The sequence below is a fragment of the Cygnus atratus genome, chromosome 4 (assembly GCF_013377495.2).
Source record: "Cygnus atratus isolate AKBS03 ecotype Queensland, Australia chromosome 4, CAtr_DNAZoo_HiC_assembly, whole genome shotgun sequence".
Classification (NCBI taxonomy): domain Eukaryota; kingdom Metazoa; phylum Chordata; class Aves; order Anseriformes; family Anatidae; genus Cygnus; species Cygnus atratus.
In genome coordinates this window covers 58,661,244-58,686,955 of record NC_066365.1, presented here as the reverse complement: position 1 = coordinate 58,686,955, position 25,712 = coordinate 58,661,244, and the positions used below count along the sequence as shown (strand labels likewise).

General features: G+C 44.0%; 1 protein-coding gene across 1 annotated transcript; it reads right to left on the bottom strand.

The window, feature by feature from the left end:
* Positions 1-5,573: 5,573 nt before the first annotated feature.
* Positions 5,574-22,463, bottom strand: LGI2 (leucine rich repeat LGI family member 2). The gene is made up of 8 exons (XM_035550237.2): positions 22,393-22,463; positions 19,042-19,098; positions 18,874-18,945; positions 15,471-15,542; positions 14,847-14,918; positions 13,553-13,722; positions 9,509-9,673; positions 5,574-7,768 (listed from the first exon to the last, which is right to left on the bottom strand). Exons 2-8 carry the CDS (start codon positions 19,053-19,055, stop codon positions 6,951-6,953), a joined length of 1,383 nt encoding a protein of 460 aa, XP_035406130.1. The 5' UTR covers positions 19,056-19,098; positions 22,393-22,463; the 3' UTR covers positions 5,574-6,950.
* Positions 22,464-25,712: the final 3,249 nt, after the last annotated feature.

Genomic DNA, 25,712 nt, shown 5'->3' with positions numbered 1-25,712 from the left:
ACAGCAAGCCTAGGAGAGAAGGAGGTTCCTGCCCAGGGACATGGGCTCCCAATGTCCTGGAACAGGCTCATTCAGGCACATCAGCCAACTGCACTGCACACAAGTTGGACCAGAGTTCAGTGGACGTGAGCAGAGCCTTCTCCACAGCCGTCACCCAGGATTTCCTTGTCATCAAGGTCACTTTCCAGACCAAAAAACAGAGTTTCACCCCCATACATATACCCATTTTCAGCCAGGAGCATGCTCCAAGCTCACCCAGTCTATGTTGTGATGCGGGATAGGAGCTGCTTAGGCTCCCAAAGTCCCAGCATTGTGGACTCTGATTTTGCAGAACAAAATTGGAACAGGAGGTTTCACTTCTTAAAAATTATAAAAGTCAGGTGGTAGCTATTCCTGTGTTGGAGGCAGATGCAGCAAGTTAGTGGGGAGTAACTGCAGGACTCTGTAGTTACTCACTTCATTAAGTCTTAATTGTAATGATTTCAAGGTGCAACCCCAGCACCGTAATCAGATCCTGAGGTGAGAGAGGCTCAGATAATTGTAATGAGCCTTCCTCCAGAATGAAAGTCCTGCAGTGTTCTCCCCAGACACTAATGGTACAAAACAGAGTCAGAAAATGCTGCCAGCAGGAACCAAGAGAAGCTGGGGATCCAAGGAGACCCCCGGGCTATGGAGTTTAGAAACAAATTCTAGGCAGATGCCATTAACCAGACTTGCTGACTTAACTTCTGTTTCCCCGTTCTATTTCTGGCTTGCTCTCAGAAGCATCCCAAGTAAATCTCCACCATCAGGACCTCATTGGCACTTTGCTTTCTATAAAACTCTGGCAAAACCATTTACCATACTGGCAAGAGCAGAAGAGAAAGAGATGGCAGAGGGCGTAATCAACATGCGGAGAGCAGTGCTGCTCCCTTCTCCCACATGCCAGCTCCAGCACCACACTGACCCCACCAGCCCTGGGTGATGAGTACTTTCTTGACCCACTGACCTTTCATTCACTGGACTGAAATGGAGGAATAATTGTCAGGGCACACCTGCAGCTGGATGAATCATCTCCAAGGGGACTGCTGAATCAGAAGAACTGAAACAGCCACAGAAGCTAGAAAATGAGCATTCTTGTACAATCCTGCCCTAATGTCCAAGCAGGAAATAGAAATGAACTTTGGAATAAAAGTCAGCAATTGCAACTGGACGAAAATGGAAGCAACGCTACCAGAAGCCCTTCATTCTGGTGATGTCATGGTTCTCAAATGCCCTTCAGAAATGCAAATTGCCTACAATGTAATAAAAAGGGCATTTTCTAGAGTGTGCAGAGCTTGCATAGTTTAATTAAGCATAAACTAGGGTGACTCTGAAAGGGAAAATGATGTGGATTGCATTCTCTGAGTGACCTTGGAAATGCACTTAGATACTTTCTCTACACAGCAATTAAGTAAATTCACACTTCACATTCTGTCATTCCTATCCCTTTCCTTTATTTAGAAACATATTTTTTGCTCTCTCTGATTCCCTGATCTCATGTTGATATATCTCTGTGCTTGGAAAATGTGATTTGTTTTCCTCCAGATAACTAAACATTTGTCTACAGCCTCACCATCTCTAGTTTTCTAGTCTCTACTTCAATATCTCTTACATTAAACTTCTGCCACCTGCTTTTGTTGCTTTCCACCAAACTGTGACTAGGCTACTTCGCTGATGCATCAAAACTGGAATAAGGAGATGCCTTCAGAAATTTCTCATCCAGCCTTCCCAAGACCCGTATTATCTCTCTCAACCCATCTACCAGACTGTAAAAAATCTCTTCCTTGTCTGTGAAACTGCATCACACCCCTCTGTGACTCTTTCCAGTGTGGCAATGTGCAGCTCCAGATGCTTCCCTTCAACATTTTCTTCACCTAATCCATGATGTTAGAATCATAGGATCATTCAGGTTGAAAAAGACCTCTAAGATCATCTAGTCCAATCTTTAACCTAGTACTGACAAGTCCATCACTAAACCATGCTACTAAGTTCTACATCTACACGTTTCTTGAAGGCCTCCAGGGATGGTGACTCAACCACTTCCCTGGGCAGCCTGCTCCAATGCTGCACAACCCTTTCAGTAAAGAAGTTTCTCCTAATATTCAGCCTAAAACTTCTCTGGTGCAACTTGAGGCTATCTCCCCTCGTCTTATCACTTGGGACGCTTGGGAGAAGAGCCTGAGCTCTTCTCTCACAACCTCACCACAACCTCCTTTAAAGTACAAAAAGGTCTCCCCTGAGCCTTCTTTTCTCCAAGCTAAACAACCCCAGCTCCCTCAGCTGCTCCTCCTAAGACTTGTTCTCTAGATACTAGAAAAACAAACAAACAAAAAAAGAACAACAACAACAAAATATTAGCAGCTGCAGCTCCATTTCTGCTGGGTTATGGTGTGAAAAAAGAGTGTTTCGGGTAGGCCCTACTCTGTCTTCCCCTTTAAATTTGGAGAGGAGCAACCATCCATGCTCTGCTTTTTGGGAATGCTGGTATCTTGCTGTGACTTTCAAGGATGAATGGAAACTTTCAGAGGACGATCTGAAGAACATGGTAAAGGGTGGGAAAAAAACATTAACCTGGCAAGGACAAAGAAACCGGGGGGCAGCTGGTGTGGTGCTGATTTGAAGCTGATGTTCAAACTACGATGGAGTTTCAGTGAACCACACCACAAAGGCTGCTGACTCCTCAGAAGGTGGAATACCCAAAAGGAAAGCAATGATCCCGGAGCAATTGCATCCCATTACGGTATGTCAGCCCTGCCTTTGATTGCACAAGCCTATAATTAGTTACAGAGAATTGTGTTATTTCTGAAGAAAGAGGAGGAAACAAAAAGAATTATTCCCTGCATTAATGACTCACCTGATCAGTGGATAATGCTCAAGGCTTGCTTCAAATGAAATGTATTTAGTGTTGATAGATTTATATTTATTTTTGCAATTTTGAAGTAAATGCCAATGATTCAGTAAAATTTAATGAGGAGACTCCCCAGTGAAGATCAGAATCTGTGGGTTAATTTTAGGGTTTGGTTCCCATCCACTCTGCGTTTAAGAAACCTGCCTGAGTATCTTATATTTTGAAAATGAAGATATCTCTGGTTTGTGGTGAGAGGAGAAAAAAAAAAGAAAGAAAGAAGGAAAGAAAGAAAGGAAAGAAAACAAATGCCTTTAATCTGAACAGAAAAAAAACTCGTAGCTGCATTACATACTTGGTAACACTAGAGGGGGTGTAAGGAAAGAGTGAACGGGGAAACCAGAGAGCGGCAAGACTGGAGGTCCGAGTTACCCCAGACACAGAAACTTCGTCCAACATGGAAGAGCACGGCTCCCTTCAGGTCCAGGCTCTCAAAACCCCAAATCGATAAGAAACGGACGAAGAGCTGGGTCTGGTGGGGTCTTCTGGCAGGTGCTCGACCTCCACCTTCCAGGTGGTCAGACGTGCAGCAGAGCCCTGCAGACGGTCATCTGCTGGGATTTGTCGGCTATGACCAGAGCTGGAAACCTCTTGTAGCTACATGGACCATGAGGGGATCTCTTGTGGCTTCATGGCCCATGTGAGGCAGGTTCACAAGCTCCATTTCCAAGGAAGTCCCAAACCCCCAGTGTTTCTATGAACTCCAGCTGGGACACGCTTCACAGCACGGCTATTTTAACACAGGCGATGCAGCACTGTTAGTCTCATTAACTACTTTTTATTTAGCAACTGAAAGAGTACATACATTTGTCAGTGGCATAGATTACACCATCTCTTTACTAAAAAAAACCTAAATGTATATACAGCCTTAAAATGCTCCCACTGTAGCTAGCATACTGTATTAAACCTATGTTTATATAAACTACAGTTCTTTACATTATTGTACGTATTTTAGAATACAATAAAAATTACCAGGTGGCATGTTCTGTTATCCTTTCTCACCGTCCTGATGTTCTCATGGCTGCAGTAAAGTCTGGATATGCATAGATTATTTGCTGCGTACATTTTCTAGTAGAGAATATAGGCCATGGAGGCAAAACCGTCGTTGCGTTTGGGAAGGCAGAGTTTTAGATGCTTGGTCGCTGCACCCTGGAGCTCTTCCTTGGGAGCAGGGAGAGCAGAGCAAGGCTCTTTTTGAGACACTGCCTTCGTTAAATCCTGAGAAGTGTGCCGTAACCCCCTTTTTTTTTTTTTTTTTTCATTAACAGGTCCTTTATGCCCTGCTTCTCGACTAACTCGGCCGCACAGGCAGCAGCTGCCGATGCCAGCCTCCTCCCGAAGCCGGGATGGGATGCTGAGCTCGGCTTTCCGACCAACCTCCACAACTACTCGGCAGCGATGGCAACCTGCCCACAGAACTCATTTCCCTCGCTTTCTTCTTCTGGTCCCGTGTGAATGAGCGAGGCTCCCGCTGATCACTTTATCCTCTTTATTAAGCCCATCTCTGCAGAGACCATTTTAATTTAATTCAACCTGATAGCCAAGTCTCAAATCCCCAGGACTCTCTCACAACAGTACCATTTCCTACTATTGGATACAAAAGCACTTTTGCACCATCCTCTTGCTTCCCTTCAAATCTAAAATACCAAGATCCAATTTCTCTAAATCAGCTTTTAGCTCTTGGACTTGTGCCCTTGCCAAGCATATGGTACTAGCAGTGAGCCCTAAAGAAAGTGCCGAGAATTGCCCCTCCTTGTCAGAATACGTGACTGCGTTCAAACATGCATGCTAGACAGGAAAGGAATAAAAAAATGCCTTCCCACAATACAATTTAAAGAAACATTGCTTGTCAGCCGCATCTGCCATATCTGAAGTTAAAAAGTTAACTAAGAAAATGGTAAGAAATTTCATTCACTGGCAGATATATGAATCATCTCTTAGTTTTGTGGGTTTGTTAGTTTAATCCAAGGAGAGGTGTTGCTAAAACCTCTTGCTGACGTTGGTTTGTGAGGTGAACGGAGAGAGCATCTATCTACCGGTCTGATTGAACCAACAGGACTGACACCATGTTAGGATCTGGAGGGCAGAGCATCAATGCTTCGGGCAGCTGGATGGGCTAAGTTGCCCATTTAATTAAAAATAAAGGCAGAATGAACACCTATACAGGAAAAAAAGAGAAATTAACATGTAATTTAAAAACAGAATAAAATAAGTTATGTCTCTGACGGGCCAGTAACAACTGTTATTTCACAGCAGCAAGGCAAACCTTGGAGAAGGCTGTGATATTCCAGGTCGTTGGTAGATTGCGACTCCTCACGGGAGTCCTCGTGCAGAATCCTCATCTGCATCGCTGTTCGCATCTGGATGTTGGAAAGCCTGTGAAAACATCCCTATTTTTGGTATTAGGTCATGTTTCATGTGTGTGTCCAGGACAAAAACATGAAACTCACTCAGCCCAGAGGCAGTGAGATACTCGAGCATGGAAAAAAAACGACAGCTTTATTTGCTCCACTTGCTTTACACAAAGCCTTGCTATTAGCCAGTGTGGAAGCACAGCAGCAAGACTCGTGATAAAACAACCTAAAATGCTATGCAGTGTGAAAACAAAGAAAATATTGTATACATGAAAAAAACTAAACAAAACAAACACGGCTTCTGCTATACAACTTTGTTGGGTAAATACGTTGGAGCCTTTCCAGGAGAACGGTCCCCAGCTGTTATCCTGCCAGAGGCTCTGTGCACACCAGGACTGCTGCCATATTTAAGATAAATGAACGCCTTATTCTGTAGCCACCCAAAACACCAATGAGACATGGACTGTTCACATCCTGCTACATAACCTGCAAGACATTTGAAAGCTTGGCAACCCAGCAAAAGTCTGGGGCCACCAAGATGAAACTCTTCTTCTTGGAGCCAGGGTAAGCTCTAGCTTCGACAGCTCTAGCTGCCTCAGTTTCAAAAGACCTGGTGATAACAAAGTCCTGTTTCGTTCTCAGATTCCCCAAGTACAGCTTGTGATAACCAAAACGTGAATTTATTGCTTGTGAGCTGTGCTGGAGGGAGAACTCAGAAGAAAAAATCATCTCATTGTGTAAAGACAAGCCACAGCATGAAGAACATGAATGTAGATACATGTTACAGACTAAATTTAAGCTGTGCCTTGTGGATGAATAAAACCTTGGTAAAGCACCCTAGAATCTACTGGGATCATCAGGAAGAGTGTGAATTAGAGCAAAATGAGATGTATTTCTGGAATACCTATTAATCCACAAAGCAGACTGAATCTATAGTCAATGTACCAAGCAGACCTCTGTTATTTTCTGTCTGTATTAACTTAAGATCTCACAGTCCAGAAGTGACATACCTTTATTTTCCTGGCCACCCAGGTACTCTGGGCTGGGCTCTTGGTTACGTACAATTTGTTGCTGAAATAGTGATTAATATAAGAAAAATGGCAATAGATTTTGACTTTCCCTTTAAGCTACAATGAGTTAAAATGACACCTTGGTCCTACTATAAACCACAAAGACAGATTTTGAAGATAGGGCGCAAGAAACCAAAATGAAGTGTATTCCGGAATGTTACTGTTTGCTTTTACAATTCATCAGCAAGCATAATGACCTGCTTCTAATCTTAAAATCTTAGTACTGAGGTCTTAGCTAAAGAGTCAAAAGCATTTCTATGCCGAAGCATAGAAATGGTATGGCTTCCTTGTTGCTTTCATTATGAGATGTCCAATTTAAGGTAGTTTTCTGGGTAAAATTTAAATAGTTCTTAGATGTTAAAATTAACCCTAATGCACTGCACACTTGTCTGAATGGCTGCAGGTTGCAAAGTGTCTTTGAAAAAGGATAAAACGGACATGTCATGCAGCAACCGAGTAAATGCAATCCCTGATTAATACGCAAGTTTTAAAAGTTCAGAAAATGTCATCATACTCCATAGGTGCTCCCTGTTCTTGGAAAGGTCACTGTTTTGCTTGTGTATAAATGTCACTCTACATGAATTTCAATCCAGCAGCTTTTCATAAACTCAAGTCGATGATGATATGTTCAAATATTTGTGTGTTTCCTTTAAAACTGGAGGCAAAGAAAAAATCTCTTCGATCCGTTGACACAGCTGTGAAAGAACGTGGCGCTTGCACATAGATTTCTTTAAATAACCTAAAGATCTTCTTTTCACCATCCCACTGGTATATCTGGGAGAATGTATAGTCACTTCCCAAGGCTAAGTAGTAATTATTCTTAAAGGAGAAAGGCTGCAGCGTCATGGCTCCTCGGGAGGGAAGAGCCTGTATCTCCACAAACTGTTTGCTGTTCCATTTCATAACTCTGGAGTCACCGATGAACCTCGTCAGCGTGATGTACAGGTTGTTTTGCATCCTGAAACTCTTCACAGCCAGGACATCTTCCATGTTGGGGATCTCACTGTGTGGGACAAACTTCTTTGAAGCTTTGTTCCACTGGAGTATAATGGGGACCTGTGAGCGGCTAGAGAGGATTAAATGGGATTTCCCATCTATATCAACAAACTCGGCGTCCGTGTCCCTGAACCACTCGTGAAGGGACTGGTATGAGTAAAACCCTTTGTTATTCCACTTGTACACTGTTGACAAACCTGCTTTAGAACTATCTGCTATGACAAAAAACATTTCACTGTCTATCTCAAAAAGCTCTATATCATTCGGCTTAGAAATGCGAGATACTTCGATATCCTGGAATTTGACAAACTTTGTCCAGCTTTCATCGTACTTGTAAATGTGCGAGCCACCGAAGAGCTGTGCCACCACCACAAAGACTTGGTCACCAACAAGAATGGCTTTACATCCCACTATGGACTGACCTATTGCCCAAAGAAAAGCACATATTAGCACAGTACAACGCACTCTTTAAACGACAAAAATACTATCAAATCACCCCTCCCCTCTTGTAAATCTTTGTCATCTCATAATTTTATCATCTCATAATTTTGTCTTATACTACACACCAGAGCTTCTGTTCTTGCTTTCTTCTACCCAGTAACTGGAAAGTTGACTTCGAATTGCACCCCTCAAGGGTGCACCCTAAAATGCTCACTACTCTTTATCCAGAATACTTTCTCTGTCCAAATACTACCCAAAATAATTATTTGAGCCAGATTTTGTTAGTCAGTAACAACAGTTGCTATTTCTTGACTCAGCAATAACCTGAAATTCTTTTATTCATGGGATGTCTATATTTCCAGTTTAACTAGAAGAATGAAATATATTCTGTTTTTCTTGGTCCAAGAGGGCCAGAGTCAGCTTTTTGCTACTGTAAGCAGAAGTACTGATGCATCTTGTGGATATTAGTACCTGACAGCAAGAAGAAAAAGATAAATCTAACCCTGTTGTTTCTGAATTTTTGGATTACATTAAACTTGCAATATTTAGGACTACTGCAGTTGCCAGATTAAATCATATCAAGTTACGGTCCATTTTGACAATCTCAAGTCACTATACAAGATCCACATCAAAAGGTAACAACTGAACTACTTACGAAAGGATTTGTTGCAAGAAAAGAAGTTGTCTCTGAAACAGTTTATGTAGAACTGAATCTGCACAGACTTCCTTGTGCTTGCTCTGTCGCTCAGCTGGCCCTCACCCACTGCTGTTTCACAGCTAGCCTGTGATGAACCATCATCCTTCCAGTGCCAGTAATGTAGGGATTCATCTCCAGTACCATAAGGTATTTGCAGCGTAGACATGAATACTTGAGCTGATCATCCAGGCTCTTTCTGGTCTAAGTCAAAGAGCACTCTAGGAAATAGTTCGCCCGTTTCTCTGCATGTTGAGTATAAAGGCAGTCTGGACAACTAGCTCAGGTCCATGAGCCCATATTGTAAAGGGCTAAATTCAGACACCTGAATGCCAAGCGTACAGTTAAAAATGAACCCCCTCATAAAGTGCATAGCCTGCTCCTAAGCTCTACAAAATGCACTTCAGGCTCCACAAAAACCTCTTTACATGCCCGTAGTCTGCAACTCTCCCACACTTCAGAGTCCAGTGTTTAAGATGGGCTTTCTATGAATGCAGGACAGTCATTTAAGAAATGGGTCTCTACACATGTGCTGGGTGTGGAGCTAGGGCACAAGTCTAGTGGACTTGTGGACTTCTAGACTGCCCACCCCACATGTACCCTTCAGGCCTACTTCTTTCTACATGCAGCAGAATATTTTTGTCTTCTATTTTGCAGGCACTTTAGTAACAGCGAGGGCTCCTTTAACCTATCCTTTAACTTACAGTGTGATTCAGGCAGTGAGTGGCTAAGCTGGGCCACCATGTGACATTCACAGTCGTGTTTGTACCTTCAGAACAACTCACAAGTTCAGACTGAAAAAAGCTACTTTGTGTGCTATAGCAAGGTTAAATGTGCATGTATAAACAAGATGCACTACTCCATGAAATCATTCTTGTACAAATATGGTACACTTCAATCTGCCAGTTTCAATACAGATGCAGGACAAAAACCATCATCTGGTCCCATCTACGCGTCTCTCCCTCACGATTTCTCCTTGTGAAATGCCAATAGTTCATCAACAACTGGAATCCCAGCGTTCATGTACCTGTGATGTTGTCGTAACTCCTGAAATTCATTTCAATGTGATCCCACTCCAGCACCATGCAGTTCTCCATGCTGGGCTGCGCAATGGCTACAAACACATCGTTCTTAGAGTTGAATGTATCCACTGACACTGACTGGTAGGGCAAAATCTGGTGAACAACAAAATCTAGGAACATACATTTACAACAGTTAGGACAGATCCTTGCTGAAAACACAAAGTTGCTGACTATAAACACTAGAAAATGAGTGATATATTCTGAATTTTGTATAAGCCTAAGATGAAGGTGTCAGTGCTCATGAGAGGCATGCAGCAACAGGGGAAAGCGTCTCCTTGCTTTAAGCATCATGAGCTGTCCTCTGGAAATACAGCTGCCAAGGAGATCAAATAGGTAAATAGTGGCAGAATTCAGATTTTGCAGCTAGGCTGGCTGGTATCCATGAAATCAGGATCATGTTCACACAGTCACATGCTGTCAAAGAAGTCTCTTTCCCTGCAGCTGGAAGTTGCTTTCCTGTCAAGTAAAATGGCCTTGCTAGAATCACTTTCAAGCTGAGAGACAGCAACTTCCAGCTCAAGTCCAATAACTTCTTAAGACATGCAAATTTAATCACTAGCAATTTGTGTTACGCTAAACCAGGCAGAAAGTGAAATTATATCTGAAGTTTGCCTGGGGATAACCCCATTTTAGCTAGACCCTAGACAAAATGGTGTAATCAAAAACTCAGTTAACGTACCATTTTACAGGGCATTGTAAAGTTGTTTAAGCATAAAATACAACCAACCTGCAAATTACTATCCAGTGGAAAACTTATTCTAGATGCTAAGACTGAGGAGTTGGAACAACCTGTAAAGGCTAGGAGCATAACTCCAAAATTCAAGATTTCTGCTCAAAATCCAAGTGCCTGTACATTTAACTTTAAAATTCACATTGGGGTAAGTCAGTAGCCAGCACAGAGCCGATTTGGGGAAAACGAGGAAACTGGGTCTGAGTCTGATATTTGACCTGACAGCTTGTCAAGGTCATCATTATCAGACAAAGAAATCAATATAGCAGAGCTGACGGAGAGAAGCCAACACTTCTAAGGTGCTTCCATCTAGAAGGTGGCAGAAGGCTTGCCCAGGAGTTATATGTAGATATAAATATACAGAAAAGGCAATAACTATTCCACGAAGAGTTTCTCTGCAGAAGCAGGCAGCGCTCTGTTTTAAACTCTGTTTGCTATGTGCTTCCATCATTCACTCCTACTTTGGAAAGGCCTGAACATGCAGGGATTTGGGTGAAATACTAGTTAAGTCCTCACCCTGGTCCCTAACTTCGGTGTGTTATGAAATACACGTCTTCCAATGAAAAATTCATCTCTGCATGCTCGAAAGCCTTTGCTGCTGAGAAGTTACACTTCTGGAGAATAAAGGCAGATGACTACCATTACACAAATGGAACAGCTTCCACAGCTGCAACAGAAGTGACAGTCTCCATCCTTTGAGGGACTGTTACGGATAGAGCATGGGCTTGATTCATCAATGCAGGTGGGAAAACAAGAAAGTTACCTTCATTCCCACTGCGAAAATAAAAGGACTGGAGAAAACTGACAATGTAGGTTGCAGAAAGTAAAAGTAAGTGATAAATCATAAGAAGTAGTTAAGGATGGAACAGGAACAGATATAGTCACAGAAAGTTGAAATATTCTTAAAATCTTGAGAAGAAAAAAACCCCATAGATCTAACACTGAAAAAGACATCTTAACAGTTTTGAAACACTTTGAGGAAATCTGGGGGATAAAATATACCAGTCTGTGTGTTAAATCCACTGCTCATTCAGAAATGATTCAGTGTTAACACAGCTATTTTTACTTGTACCTGTCCTTGGGCTCTTTATGGCACTGGACAACTAAAAATGGGTAACCATGTCAGCCATAATCAGTAAAATGCAACAAACCAGCTGGAAATACCAGACTAATGTGGAACAGAGTGACACAGTAAAGAGATGCTGCCACATCAGGCTTGCCAAAATTCTAGGCCTTAAGGGCGATGGAAGTGGAAGGCCTGTTTTCAAGTCTCCTGAAAGCCAAGCACACATTCCCCTGCTGGGCTTATGACCAAAACACAGTGCCCTTGCACATGGTTGCGGGAGAAACACACACACAAAAAAAATGAAACGAGTTAACCTATTTGCATGATGCAAGCCATGAGAAATGGGAAAGACAATATACTACCACAAAAGAGTTAAAAGTACAGATCACTGACAGTGCCAATCACTTTCACTGTGAATAAACAATCAAGAGTTTTGATCATTGGCTTTTCCTTTAATTTGGCAGCACCTCTTTACATCTCCCCTTCTGTCATCACTGTGTCAGTTCAGCAAATGCAATGAAGCGATGGAGCCTCTGAGATGCACATTTTACCAGGCAAACTCCTTTGTTACCACATGCTACACCCAGTCCTGCTCACAGAGCACCAGAGAGCAGAAACAATGAAAGTCTGATCAAGGCTGGCAAAGGAGGGAAGATGGTACTACAGGCTAACGTGAATGAAAGATTTGTAGGCTTTCCTCAGGGGAGCGTGTGCTAAGAGCACTGACCATTAGTGAGCAGGAAAGGAGAGTACACCTAGAGGATATGTTGCTTTATTTCAAAATACAGTGCAGGTCTGAGCCTGTAATTAATCAGTCCTCAGGGAATTAATATGGGCATATTTAGCCTCCCTTTAGATCTGGGTGAAGCAAGGGCAGAGAAGGAAAAGACAGCTGTGGGCTTAAGCCGCAGGCCACCAGGCCCACTGGAGTGCTGCAGCACATGATGTTACATTTATGCTCGGTGTAATTTCACTTCCAGCAGGCAAAGGCACTAACATTAACACATGAATTTTGTCTGTAGCCACCTTATAGCTCAGTATCTAGATGCAAAGAGATGACAGAGCACAGGTAAGTCAGTTTAGATCTGACGACCAGGAAGATAAGGCTTGTTTTTGCACACTGTCATGCTGTGCAATTTCTTAAACCAGACTGAAATGAAGCCTACTTTAACATTGGACTTCTGCATTTCTGTTTACAGACACAGTAACATAACTTGGGAGCAGTTCTAAGCAACATCATTCGCCTGTTTTTGACATCCTTTTATGTGGCACATTATCACTCCTTAACTCTGCAGCTCTTCTAACATATTTTTGAATTCCGAGTTCATTTTTTTTCACTTAACATATTGCCCTTGGATTACTTTTCTTACCCTGTCCAGAAACTTTATCTTATGTTACCAGTAATCTCTACTGTCTCCTAACAACGACTGACTTGATGGCAGATGAGAACTTGAATGCCTCTGACATTACTGTACAGAAAAAAGGCAAAATACTGACATTATGTACGTGAAACATGAAAACAATACTCAGAGCTGATATTCTCAGTTGTATGATGTGACTGCATTTAAATATAGGCAACGTCTGCTATTTAGTCATAAAATATAAGCATACCCACATGCAGGTTTCTCTTCACTTCCTTCTACATGCTTTACATTACCTAAAATAAAAGTCAAGATCCTGAACAAGACAGTACTTGAAATATTATTGGACATTTCTCTCCAATTTAATGGAGTCCCATAAAAAACTGCTGGCAGTATTGCTGCCACATTTGATGATATTATATTGTGGCCTATTGAATAAAAGTAGCAGATACAGCCAAATCGTTTGAACTTCTCTCCATTGCTTTCTGTGAAATAGAGATTTTGGGAAGCTCATCCGACATAACTATATGGCCTTATTCCAGAAAACAGAAAGCATTCTGTGATGAAAATTAAGTCACAAGTGAGTCATAATCAAGCCCTTTGGAACATGAATAGTCCCGACTCTTCTTCCATTATCACTTAATCCAAGTAAAAACTTTGTATTTCAGCTTCAAAATGGGATTTTCTCATTTTATGCTCGTTCTAGTACTTTGTAGGTAACCCTTTCCTCCCTTCATCCCCCCAGGTCATGCGCACAGAAGTGAAATGGTTTAGTCTACAGCTCTGATATTTAACCATTTGTAGTGTGCTTAGAAATATGCATTCTGAATACCTGTAGTGGTGCATTCATAATCAAAACTTGTCACATCATTTAACTTCTTATCCTGATATTCTGCTGGACCAATACACAGGACATCAGAAACAGTGGAATTTGTCATCTTTAACCACAAAAACAACCACTTGGCTTTGCAGTCACACTCAAATTTATTTCCCCTTAAATCTCTAAAAAAACACACAGAAATAAACATATTTGAAAAAATTGATAGCAATATAAATACTACAGAACTGTTAGCACCTTGACATACTGAACTTAAAAATATGTGAGTACCTTTGAATTGTTTTTGAACTGAGAAGAGGAAAGACTCGATAAGTTTTATTCTGATGCTCTTTATATGTACACTCCTTCACGGAAGTATTGTCCTCGGAAAAACAGTTTCAGTCTAAGAAATAAGACCATGCATAACACTACTAATAAGAGCACTGTGATTCATGTGCAAAGTCACTCGTGTTTATACGTTTTCATAGGATTAGGACTACAGCATAATAAATCCTCACAGAGCGGCTGTCTGCTGCAAGTCTGCTTCCCATCATCTATTGCTGACACAGATAAACCCCATTCCTTCACCAAACTACCGCAGCACCAGTGGTTGACAGGGTGGGCTTGCTGGTATCATTTCTGCGCCACATTAAAAAACAGACCTACGACCGGTATTTTTAGAGTCCCTGCTGATGTGGAGTCTAGTCAGTTTAACCTCCCCCTATTAATTAGGTACAATTTCACATACTATGCCTGTTCTCCAATGCTTTGGCAATTTTGGGGGCTTACTTCTTTAGTTGAGAGAGTCAGGCCAAATATAAGGGATGCTGACTAGCAGCTTAGTTACACACACACACACACACAAAAAAACAAAACACTGACAATAAGTCAGCAATGTGCTACAACCGCACAAAATCAGGAAAAAAAAAGCGTATTTTTAATTAATACATTTCAGTAAAATAATCTTAAGTAATACTTGCAACAGTAACAGGAAAAACTATGCAGAGAAATTGTAGTTTTAAAATTTGTTGTCTCCCTTTTGCTAAAAAAAAATACAAATAAAACATTAGAAAGAAGTACAATAATGCAAGCTATGTACAGCACCATGAGAAGCAACAGTGATTTGAGAAATAGCAGTTACTCTAGAGGGGTCTACCAAGTAAACAATCTTAAAAAGAGAAAAGATAGACGAACAAAATGCACATTTATTTTCTGTGCAGATATCAGACACACACAAAAGCAGAACTTCAAACACAGAGCAACAGAATCACAGAAGCAGGCAGTCAGTAGAAAGATTTTCATTACTTACAGTTCAATTAGAGAATCTAAGTCACTGAAGACATCCCTTGGCAGAAATTTAAGATGGTTATTGGCCAAAGAACTAGAAAAAAAAGTTAGAGCTTAATATCATTGTTATCTCTTGTCTTGTTGACTCTTACAAAGTCTGAACTCACTTACAGAATGTTAATTATCGGATACTGTCCAGCCACTGGCGTTGTTAACTACCAGAAACACGCACGCATTAATTATACTCATTCAAGAATGGTGATTGCTCAAAGAAAGAAAATGAAGCTGACGCAAAAGTAAAACATATAAAGCTTTTTTATTGTAATGTAACACAGAGAGCAATGACTGAACATGCTGAAAAGACAGAGGAATGTTAACCACATGTAGACAGCACCACGGTGGCACCACTGGCAGCACCCACAGGCAACGGCTGCACCCCAACATGACCTGTGAGCATGCACAGGCAGCTGAATGTGCCTGTGAATTTTTTTAAGGCCTTTTTTTAATTTGTGAAAGGCATGTTACTGACTGTTGAAGGCTGCTGAAAGCAAAGAGGTAAAGGGAGGTGTTAAATGTGGCTTGAAAGCCAGCTATCTGCAAGGAGAGTTTTGCTTGAGTACAAATTACTAAGTGTTCAATAACTTACAGGTGGGTTAGGTCTCGGAGGCCACGAAATGCATTTCTTGAAATGGTTTCAATTTTGTTTCCTTCAATGAATCTAGGCAAAAAAAAAAAAGTATTTTCAAAGACTTTAATTAACATTATGCGCACCACCAGTGCTTTAGCCTATGTCCTCCAAACTCAGCAGGTTCCTGGGTAGCCCCTTCAGACTTAGAGGTGGGGAAGTCTTGGTGGAGTTGGTCATATTGCCTCATCACCTTGCCTCTGGTGTACCACAAGTAATGATGCAGGCACCAGGCCACAAATATCCGGCAGCAGAGGAACAAAATGGACAAAGCAAAAAACATTATTCCTTTGTAGTTAAATTCTCATGGAGCGTGTTGTGTGAGGAAAGAGACCTGGGTAAGACAGACTTCTGAGATGGACTTTAGAAGCTCAAGTCCTACTTCCCTCTCAACGGCTGCCTGAATTGTGGAATCACAGGGCAGCATACAGCCAGGACTTCACAGGCTGCAGATGGACACTGCTCAAGGAGCCCACAGCCGAAGGAAGAGTGCCCACAGCCAGGTGGCTGTACGCACAGTATCACCTCCGTACCCGCAGAGCTGGAGGGCTTCCAGCCCGCGGTCTCTGCAACAACGTGAACTGCACCTACATACTGGTATCCCAAGCCCAAAGTCTGCCTAAATGGATAGACCACTGCCAGAGGCCTTGTTTGTCTTCTTGCTGCCACATTCCAGTGCTCTCCAGCTGGGACATCACCTCTGCAGGACACCCAGCTGCACACGAGTCATGGCCCTGTGTACTGGGGGAGCAACAGTAGTGATGTATCGATTGCTGGACCATGCTGCTCATCCTGAACACACATCAGCATTTAAAGAAAGAGCTGATATTTGAGCATCCTGACCCCAGAGCACTTGAGGACACATCCATAAATATACCATCAGCACTGCAAAATCGCTGCAGCCAGGTGGCCATCAAGATATTGCACGGTACAGCTGTATCTGTAAGAAGAAAACTGAACACCAACTTCAAAAACAGTTTTATGAGACAAAAGCGTCTCCCTTTTCCCTGTGCATCCTTGTTTGCCTTACAGGGAAACAGAGGAAAGAATATTATGAATCAAGGTTACTTCTTGAAAGAGTCAAGACAGGGCTGCAGCCCCGAGTGGGATGTGAGATGACAAGAGCTCTGGGTTCCTGAGTTGAGACATAGCCAAAACCCTTCATGAAGTGACCGGGATCCTCACTGCATGCAAAGGGTGCAGACCAAAGTATTGTGTCTGCACAGAGGATGTCAGTAAAGGGTCAACCATACTCTGTTACAAGGCAGCCTGGGGACATGAATTCAATCCGCAGAGCAGAGAGCCAAACTGCTCCCTGACACAGTACCCACGCACACCGCCAGCTCACCCTCAGTGCAAATAAACACGGCTTCGCTGAACACAGCGCAGAGGGATGATGGAAATTTGGGCTGGGACTCAGTAATTTGCTGGATTCCTTTGTGACCAAACCCAGCCTTGAAGGCTTGCTACCCTGGGAACACCAGCAAAGCTCCCATCTTTATCAGACCTTTCTCATCCACACTGCACAAACGTAGCCTGGTAGTTTTAGGGGTGCGGGTGCATGGAATACTGTTATCAGTTTTGCGAGTGCAGTGTGACACAGTGCTCCTGCTAGGGGATACAGAGGTAGCTGCTGCGCTTCCTTTGGAGACTTTGCGTGATACACAAAGAAGCTTGTTCTTGTTCATCAGCGAGGTTTCCTTATTCTCTGTAAGGTCTGATCATTGGCAATTGAAAGACACCAGTTATTACAATTGTAACGGTGTTACTGTCTGCAGAGACCCAAAAAATAAAAAGGCCAGTCACATTTAGTTCCCGACAGGTACTGGTGAGATTTGTTGGGAAGAGGAAGTGCCCTCAGGACTTGGCAAGGCAAGGAAAATGACCACAACCATTAACTGAGACCATTTGGTCGGCTGTCACTAAAGGAAATTCAAACTGCAAGGCTTTACCAGTCTTAATTGTGTTCCCTGGTTTGCAATTAGCAGCCAGAGACAGAAATTGTCCCTTTGATGAGCTGAGGAGGGGCAGGATTTTCTTCTTTCTAACAGGGGTCTGGTTGCAGTTACCAATGCAACAGTTACTGTAGTGTATGCTACTGTGCCAAGCTCCATTTTAGACTCATCAGCTCTTCAAAGCCTGAGCAAGTCATCATGGAAACAACATAAAAATATTTGCAGGGTTGGGTTTTTGTTTTGTTTTTCTCCTTTTCACCAGCTTTCTGCAAATTACTTTTTTTTTTCCCTGCAGACACTTGGAAAAGAGAATAATCAGATAACTTACTGTCACTCAAAAACCTAAATGTACCTCAATTGTGGATTTCAGTATACGCCATTTATGATTATCCTCTATTTCTTGGTCTGCTAATTCTACTGTTGACTGCTTCTCATGTATTAGACCATTAGTCCTGAATATACACTGACTTAATACCTACTTACCTGCAAGTCCTTAGCAAGAATCAGTTTTATGAGCACTGGTCTTCCTTTAGACAATGACAGAAATGTTTTCCACAGCTACCTTTCAGCGCAGAAAGGTGGGTGGAAAGACGAATTTTTTTTTTTCAGATTATATTCAGAGTTTAAAACATACCAGCTCATGTCCGGTAACACAGAGAAATGGCAGTCCTTTGCAGTAGAAGTGAGGACAACCTGGTACCAGGGCTAATACATTTTTAAAAGAAAAAAGGGTGACCTAAAAAAAGAAAAAAAAAAAGATCGGGAAATGAAAATAATGTAAAAATCAATGGAGACGTGAACTCAGTTAAGAGAAAGGAAAGTCAAATAAATTTAAATAATACTATAAATAATTACAATAATTATATGAAATATATGTTGATATATATCCATATATTCATAATTATTTATAATATGAAAATAAATGCCATGGGCATTAAATGAAATATCAGAACAAAGACAAAGTTGGAGAGAAAAGCTGGGGAAAGAGGGCCAGTCCGGTAATCAGGGCTGTTCTGGGCAGTACCCTGACACCCTGCAGCTCCTCTTCAGGCTGTCAGCAGGCCACGAGAGGCTTCACCACCTCTTTCCTGAGATCCAGAACTCCTTGAAAGTGATGGCACTGTTCTGTAAAGCCAGGACAAGCTCTTGTTCAACAAGATTTTTTCAGTGTACTGTAATTACATAGAGCCACCTTGCACCCACGGCATATTTTAAAAATCCACTGCAACCTCTGGAAAATGGTGAGCAACCATAAAGGACATTTGCACAGAAATGGAACATAAATCCTTCATCTCTCCTGCTCCTGGTAATCATAGCAAAGACTAAGACTTCATGGCAGGAGTCTTGGCAACTTATCAAAACATCTTGATTTATAAAGGATGGGGATATACATAAAATACCAGACTTACAGGTATTCTAGATGGAAGAGACCGGCGAAGGCATCGTCTCGTATAACAGTAAAGGAGTTAGAGTTCAGCAAGCTGAAAACAGAGAGCAGGCGTTAGGAAAGCACATTAAAACTTGACACACTGTGTTACGCCAGTTGTGTTTATTGACCGTGACCAAACCCATCTTACCGACTCAGGCCCATATTGCCCCATCAATGCAGCATACATAAAATACTGTGGAATGGTCTATAAAAAAATAAAAAGAAAAGGCATAATGTGATGCTAGTTAATGTCCACTACTCCCCAAGAAATACGTTCACCGTACCATTCACCTTGGTTAAATACAGTCTGGTCCTAGATTGCTTTGTCCCCTAAGTAGGACAAGTTGTCCTTCCAGGGTAAGTCTGCTGAGTGTGGACCCCAGGTGCCCACAAACCTGGAGCCACGCTGAAAGTTTTCAAGAGACCATCTCAGTGCCTCTCCCAAGCTTGGAAAAGTAGGCAGCCCTTTTGCACAAGCACCAGCTTTCATTTATGCAGTCTTGGTGGATCAGGGCTCGCTTGTTTTGAGCTCACAGGGGGGATGCTCCAAGCCTGACCTGCAGATATGGGAGGAGAACACGCAGTTTGCACGACCTGTTTGGCAGCTGCAAATGCAGATGTGCCCAAACTGCCAGAGACAGAAAGCCCTCCTGCCCCTGGAGAGCAAAACTCCACATCCAAATGAATCGAGGAGAAGCAGCTCCGGGTGCTGCTTTGCCCTGCCTTGTGAACTTCAGGCACAAAATGCATTGGAGCTGTCCCAAGTGGTTTTCATCTGAGCCAGGAGAATGCAGTTAGGAGAAGGAAGCCATGGAAAGGCTTGGCCAGCTAAGTTCCTCCTCTGCTGTATCAGAGCACAAAGGTAGACAGGGCTCCAATGTTTATGTTCAAAGGCAAAGTCGGCCATCTCCTTTGAAGAAAATAGCAAAACTTCTTATTCAGTCTAAAAATCAAATGCTACTCAAAAGAAATCATTTTTGTAAAATCTCAGAATTTTCAGCTACGAGTGAAGATGTTTGCACTAATCAGTTTACTAGAGTAACTTATTAACCTTCTTTTTGTATGGTTTTAGGCATTTTACTAAAATTAATTTATAAGACTAATGATGAACATGAAACGCAAGCTTTCCCTGTGACCCTAGGTTATTGTTCTAACACCAGACAAATGCTCCTTAAATTATCCCATACAAATCTGAGAAAGATTCAGACTGCAATCAGAAAGAAATCCTTGCATTACTGCTTCATCATGGCTACCGTGACCAAAGATACAGTCCTGATGTACAACAGTGCTCCAATCAGTACTTTTTGTCATTTAATCCTTCCTTTTCTGCAGTTTGAAGGGCAAACTCCCCAATTACATGGACCAATGAAATTTGTCAGGGTCCAAGGTGATGATGGTGCTGGTTACAAACCCCTCTCACTCCAACATCTGATCTACCACAGAAAATGAAACTTCTGACTTTCTCAACAGCTGACCCTGCCAGCCCAGCCAGCGCAACTCTTCTTCCTGGAAATCTATTACTCCTATTGAGAAGGAATAACCTTTATCTGCTCTTCCTCCTCTTCCCACTACCACAAAAAAAAAAAAAAATCTTTGATTTGGGACTTAGCTTATGCTTAAACACTGCAGGGTAAATCCTCTATTTCCCTAAGGAGATCACAGAAGGCATCGTAGGAACATGCTTGGCTTTTAGTCCTGATCTATGCTTTCTACAGAAGGGGACTTGGGACCACCAATCTTTCCTTGAACAAGTAAGCCTTTCATATAAGAAAGATTAGAAAATGCTTCATATATTAGAAAAGCAAACAAACAAAAACTTAGCACAACAGTAAATGTAATTTTCCATTAGCGTACAATAGGACAGCTGTATTTAGAAACGAGGTGATTAATTATTTGCTTATCTTGCCTACTGTATCCTCTCACCCTAAAAAACAAAGCTGATCAACCTTCTCATCCCAGGCCTTGCATTAACAACGGTGAACACCTCCATTGACCTCCTGACCAAAGATGAGTAACAACCTGTGAAGACTCAGCCCCACAGGCCTTAGAATCATAGGTTTAGGTTGGAAAGACCTTCAAGATGATCAAGTCCAACCAGCAACCCAGCCTACTGAGTCCCATCATTAAACCGTGTCCCTTAGTGTCATGTCCATACATCTCTTAAATGTCCCCCAGGGATGGGGACTCCACTACCTTTCGGGGAGCAGATTTCGATTCTGTGAAGAAATTCCTCCTAACTTCCCACCTCAAGCTCCCCGGTGCAACTCGAGACCTTCTCGTCACATCTTACTGCTTGTCACCTGAGAAGAGACCAACACCATCCTCACTGAAGCCTCCTTTCAGGTAGCTGTAGAGAGCAACGAGGTCTCCCCTCAGGCTCCTCTTCTCCAGACCAAACAACCCCACTCCCTCAGTCATTCCCCATAACTCATTTTCTAGTTTCTTCACTGGTTCGTTGCTCTTCTCTGCACATGCTCGAGCAATTCACTGTCCTTGTAGTGAGAGGCTCAAAACTGAACGCAATATTCGAGGAGCGGTCTCACCAGTGCCGCGCACAAGGAAACAATCCTTCCCCGGTCCTGCTGGCCTCCATCCCTTGCCTTGCCCACTTCTCCCCAGTGTTTTCTGTGGGGTGCTGTCCCTCTCCCCAGACAGAGAGTGGGAGAATGACCGGGCAGGCCCCAGGAGGGGCAGCTGGCCATCGCACTACCAGATGCATCACACTACCTCTTCCCCCAGACCAATTTATGCTGATGGCTCTGCAGCAAGCACTCAGCCCGCGTTCCTGTCAGGCCACGTATTTTTGTCCTACTTCTCTTCAGAGCACATCTCTACTTTGGGCAGAGCCTCACCAGGGTGAGGCAAGGAGGGCTGGCCTGGCATAGGGAAGTGCAGCACCTCGCTGCAGTTGTGGGGAGCCGGACCACATGGCAGGGTCACCTCCTGCAACGGGGCACATCCCACCCGTGGGACCCCTTCAGCCCTGGCCAGGCCAGGAGGCATCAGGGCAGCCACCGAACCACAGGGTCACGCTGCAGACAACACACGCGTTTTGGGCCCAGAGCCCTTCCTGGAGGGGTGTGGGTGTCCTCCTGCCTTCCCACAGCTGCCTCCCATGCCATGCCACATCTCCCCACAGCATCCCGAAATGCCACGACGTGAAGCTGGCGTTCGCTGGCTCCACACGAGCGCGGTGAGAACGGGCACATGACTCGACGGGGAGGGGAACTCTGCCCTGAACTTAACGCTGAAACTCAAAAAAGAACTCAGGGCGTCAGAAAACACTTTCTTCCCTCCTTTGGGGAGTAAAAACACATTACACGAAGTGGTTCATGCTGCTGTAGGATGGGAGAGAACTGGCCCCTGGTCTCCGAAACGCCGGCCGCACACGCCGTGCCCTCACCCGCTATCGCTCCTGCCAAAAGCGCACCCGTAACTCTACTGAGGAGCAACGGGCGGCGTGCTGGGGACGTGTGTCCTCTGCTCGTGCGGTACTTACAGCAGCTGCAGGGAGGGCAAATGGGAAAACATCCTGTCCTTCACCTCGGAGAAGGTCCCGTTTACCAGGCTCCTGCCGAAGGGAAAGAAGAGCCGCGGGTGAGCCCGGAGGCTCCCGGAGCCTCGATTTTTGCCGTTTCCCGCAGGGAAGGACGAGAGGGGGAGGCGGGCAGGGTTTAAGAAAACCGTGCTAAAAAAACAAACAAACAAACAAAACAAAACAAAACAAAAAAAAAAACCACGACCGCGATTCCTCGGGGCTGCCCCGCTCCCCGGCCGCCCCCCGTCCCCGGGCACTCACAGGGAACCGAGCCCGGCGGGGAGGCTCCGCGGCGCCCCGGCCGCCCCCACGCACAGCGCCGACTCCCGCCAGCAGCTGCAGGGCGGCCCGCAGCGAGGCGCCGGCGGCCTCCGGCTGCCGCAGGGCACCGCCACCATGGCCACCAGCAGCCCGGCCACGGTAGCCCGGAGCGCCAGCAGCCGCCGCGACCCCGCCATGCCGCCGCCCGCTCCCCCCCGCGCCGCCGCCACCACCGCCTCCCTCGGCCTGACATCAGCGCGGCGCCGCCCCGCGGCTGCGCGGCCCGCCCATGGGCCTGGCCCCGGCTCCCCTCAGCGCTTGTCCCGGGTGCTCCCCGCGTGGGCTGCGGTCGTGGCTGGGCGCCCCGAGGTTTATTTTGCCCTCGTGGAGCCGTGCCGTGCCGTGGCGCAGCGCGGAGATGCTGCCTCTCCTTGTTTTTTGGCCCCCCGTGAGGGAGCTGCCCGGCAGTGAGGTGTCTCCTCCCGTGTGTCATCCCCCCAAAAATCCATGGGTCTGCTCCCGTGTGCAATCCCCCCCAAAATCCGTGTGTCTCCTACCGTGTGTCATACCCCCCAGGGGGCAAAAATTGGGAATATACGGGCAAGAGTTGAGTCGGTAGGCTAATGCCTGTACCATCTGGTTAGGTTGAGGCATGGCAGAGAAATGATTTGAGGTCGGTGTCATTCCCAGTTTATATGTGTGTATATATATATATATACATATATATACACACACATACACAATATACATACATATACTATATAAATATATATATTTACACACATATACAATATATATACATATATTATAACTATATATGCATACACAGTGATTTTAATGATTCACATAATACACCATTTTCACAGGAGCTATGCCACATGACATCTGTGTCTTAACAACCACAATAATCTCAGGATACTTACTTCACTGGCAGGCACACAGAAGTTGTTGCAAACCATGAGCCCTGCTCAATTTTCTTCCTACAGCTGGGTTACAGGTACTTTACACTCTCATTGTAAAGCAAAGAAAATAGGCAGGAAAACTGCCAGAAGCGGGTGCAACAGTAATTTTCCAAAACAGTAGCAAAGTTGTGACAAACGTTTTTTTGACAGCCACTGTGGCCATTCACGGGTGCCACTTAGGGGTGCATTCACAGCCCCACAAAGTGGTGAGGTGGGCAGGGCCCTCTGGGTCCACCTGCCCCAACCCCTGCTCACGCAGGGCCACCCAGCGCAGGCTGCCCAGGCCCACGTCCAGGCGGCCTCTGAAGGTCTCCAAGGAGGAGGCCCCACGGCCTCTGGGCAGCCTGTGCCAGGGCTCCGTAACATGCAACGCACAGAAGTGCGGCCTGATGACCAGATGGAGCCGCATGCTTTCCAGCTTGTGCCCCTTGCCTCTTGTCCTAGCACTGGGCACAAACCAAAGTATTCACCCTTCCCAAGTGGCACGAACAGTCTCAGGTGGTGGGATGGCTACAAAGTTTTAAATGCCTGTGGATTCCTACTGGCATATAAAGCACCTTCTCTAGAAGATATACACCTATTTCATCCCCAAGACTTTATGATCCTGATTCTGTGACTCAAATCCGCAACTTCTACTTGAGCTGAGCTGTTTCATGCAGGTCTCTTTTCAGAAGGGAATGCTTTTTTAACCTGCTGTCACTGCCACAATTAATTTTGCAGACAAGCTGCTTTCCAAATTAGCTGCACCTTCTTTGCTGGTCACCTCCCCATCCACAGGGAAGAGGAAGGAGGCTTTTCTGCTCTCCCTTCTTGCTGGGCTTCACATGGCTTCACCTGCAGCCGCCCCACTCCACACGGCTGGGTGGGGTCTCGGGACCCTAGGAGCAACCTTTCCCGGGCCGCTGGAGGAGGACAAGGGAGGGAGACACATGCAGGAGAGAGGGTTGTTTGCCAGAGGCTGAGGAAAGAGCCTGGAGCAGCAGCAGGATGCAGCGGGTGGCCCCGTCTTGCTGAAATTAAAAATGAGCGATGGTTTCCAAACATTGGAATGACAGAAAACAGGTGTGTGGGGGTGTAGAAATATAAATATGCATACACACGCACCCACGCACGTATATACATTTCCTTAAAACAACATTTGGAAATTGTTTGTTTAAAAAGGGATGTCTACTGTATCCATACGGTAGCCCTGCATAAAAATGAAATGCTTTCACTTGTGAAGAAAAAGGGTGTCAAAACAGAGCGCCAAAGAACTAGGAAGAATGCATTCTGTTGCTTTCCTTCAAATTTCAGTTCATAGGTTTATGTGATTTTTTATGTAGGCTTGCAGGTGCATCCAGTTAAGTCATGACACAAATAAATGCAGTCAACTGCATATGAATGATTGTGCTACCCATAGATAAAATGGCGTTTAGAATGAGTAACACAATGAAAGAAGCACTCAGACAGCATGTCAATGAGCATGACATAAAAGTCTGACCAGATATATGAGGTGCAAAGGATATGCCATAGATTTAAGTGGTCCTCACAGTCAGGTGTGCACAAGAACATGTACAAGTGCACACACGTGTAAGGGCATGGTCCTCAAAGTGGACGTTGGATGGAAAATATGCTGATTCTCAGTTGAGAATGGCTCAGACATCTTGCTACTTTAAAGGATTACAATATTATCATTGTCACTCCTGCAAACACAATGACTCTTTTCCAAAATCTTGGTTATTGCAGAGAAGTGTAATCACACAGACATTTAGGAGCACATAAATATTAAAAGACATATCCTGATGTGAAAGTTGTAAACCCTGTTCCTTCAAGATCAGGAAGGTGTTTCTCACACAGTATCATTTCTCCTTCTCAACCTCTTTTTCGTACCCCCCTGCTTTATTGAGTATAATATTAATGTAAATCTGTTCACTGTATTTTCGTGGTGGCTTTGACAGTGGACAGAAAGCTGCGGATCAGCCCACTCCATATGACATGAAAAGTGTAGAAGGGAAGAACGATTTCAACCTTCTGTTTGAGAAAATGTAATTTCTAGGTTAATTTGCAAATAAAATTGAG

Coding starts and splice junctions, on each gene's coding strand:
- LGI2 (XM_035550237.2), bottom strand. Junction 13,723..14,846: donor TTAGATTCTCTAATTGAACT/GTAAGTAATGAA, acceptor GTGTTTTTTTAG/AGATTTAAGGGGAAATAAAT. Junction 9,674..13,552: donor TTATGAATGCACCACTACAG/GTATTCAGAATG, acceptor GTATGTTCCTAG/ATTTTGTTGTTCACCAGATT.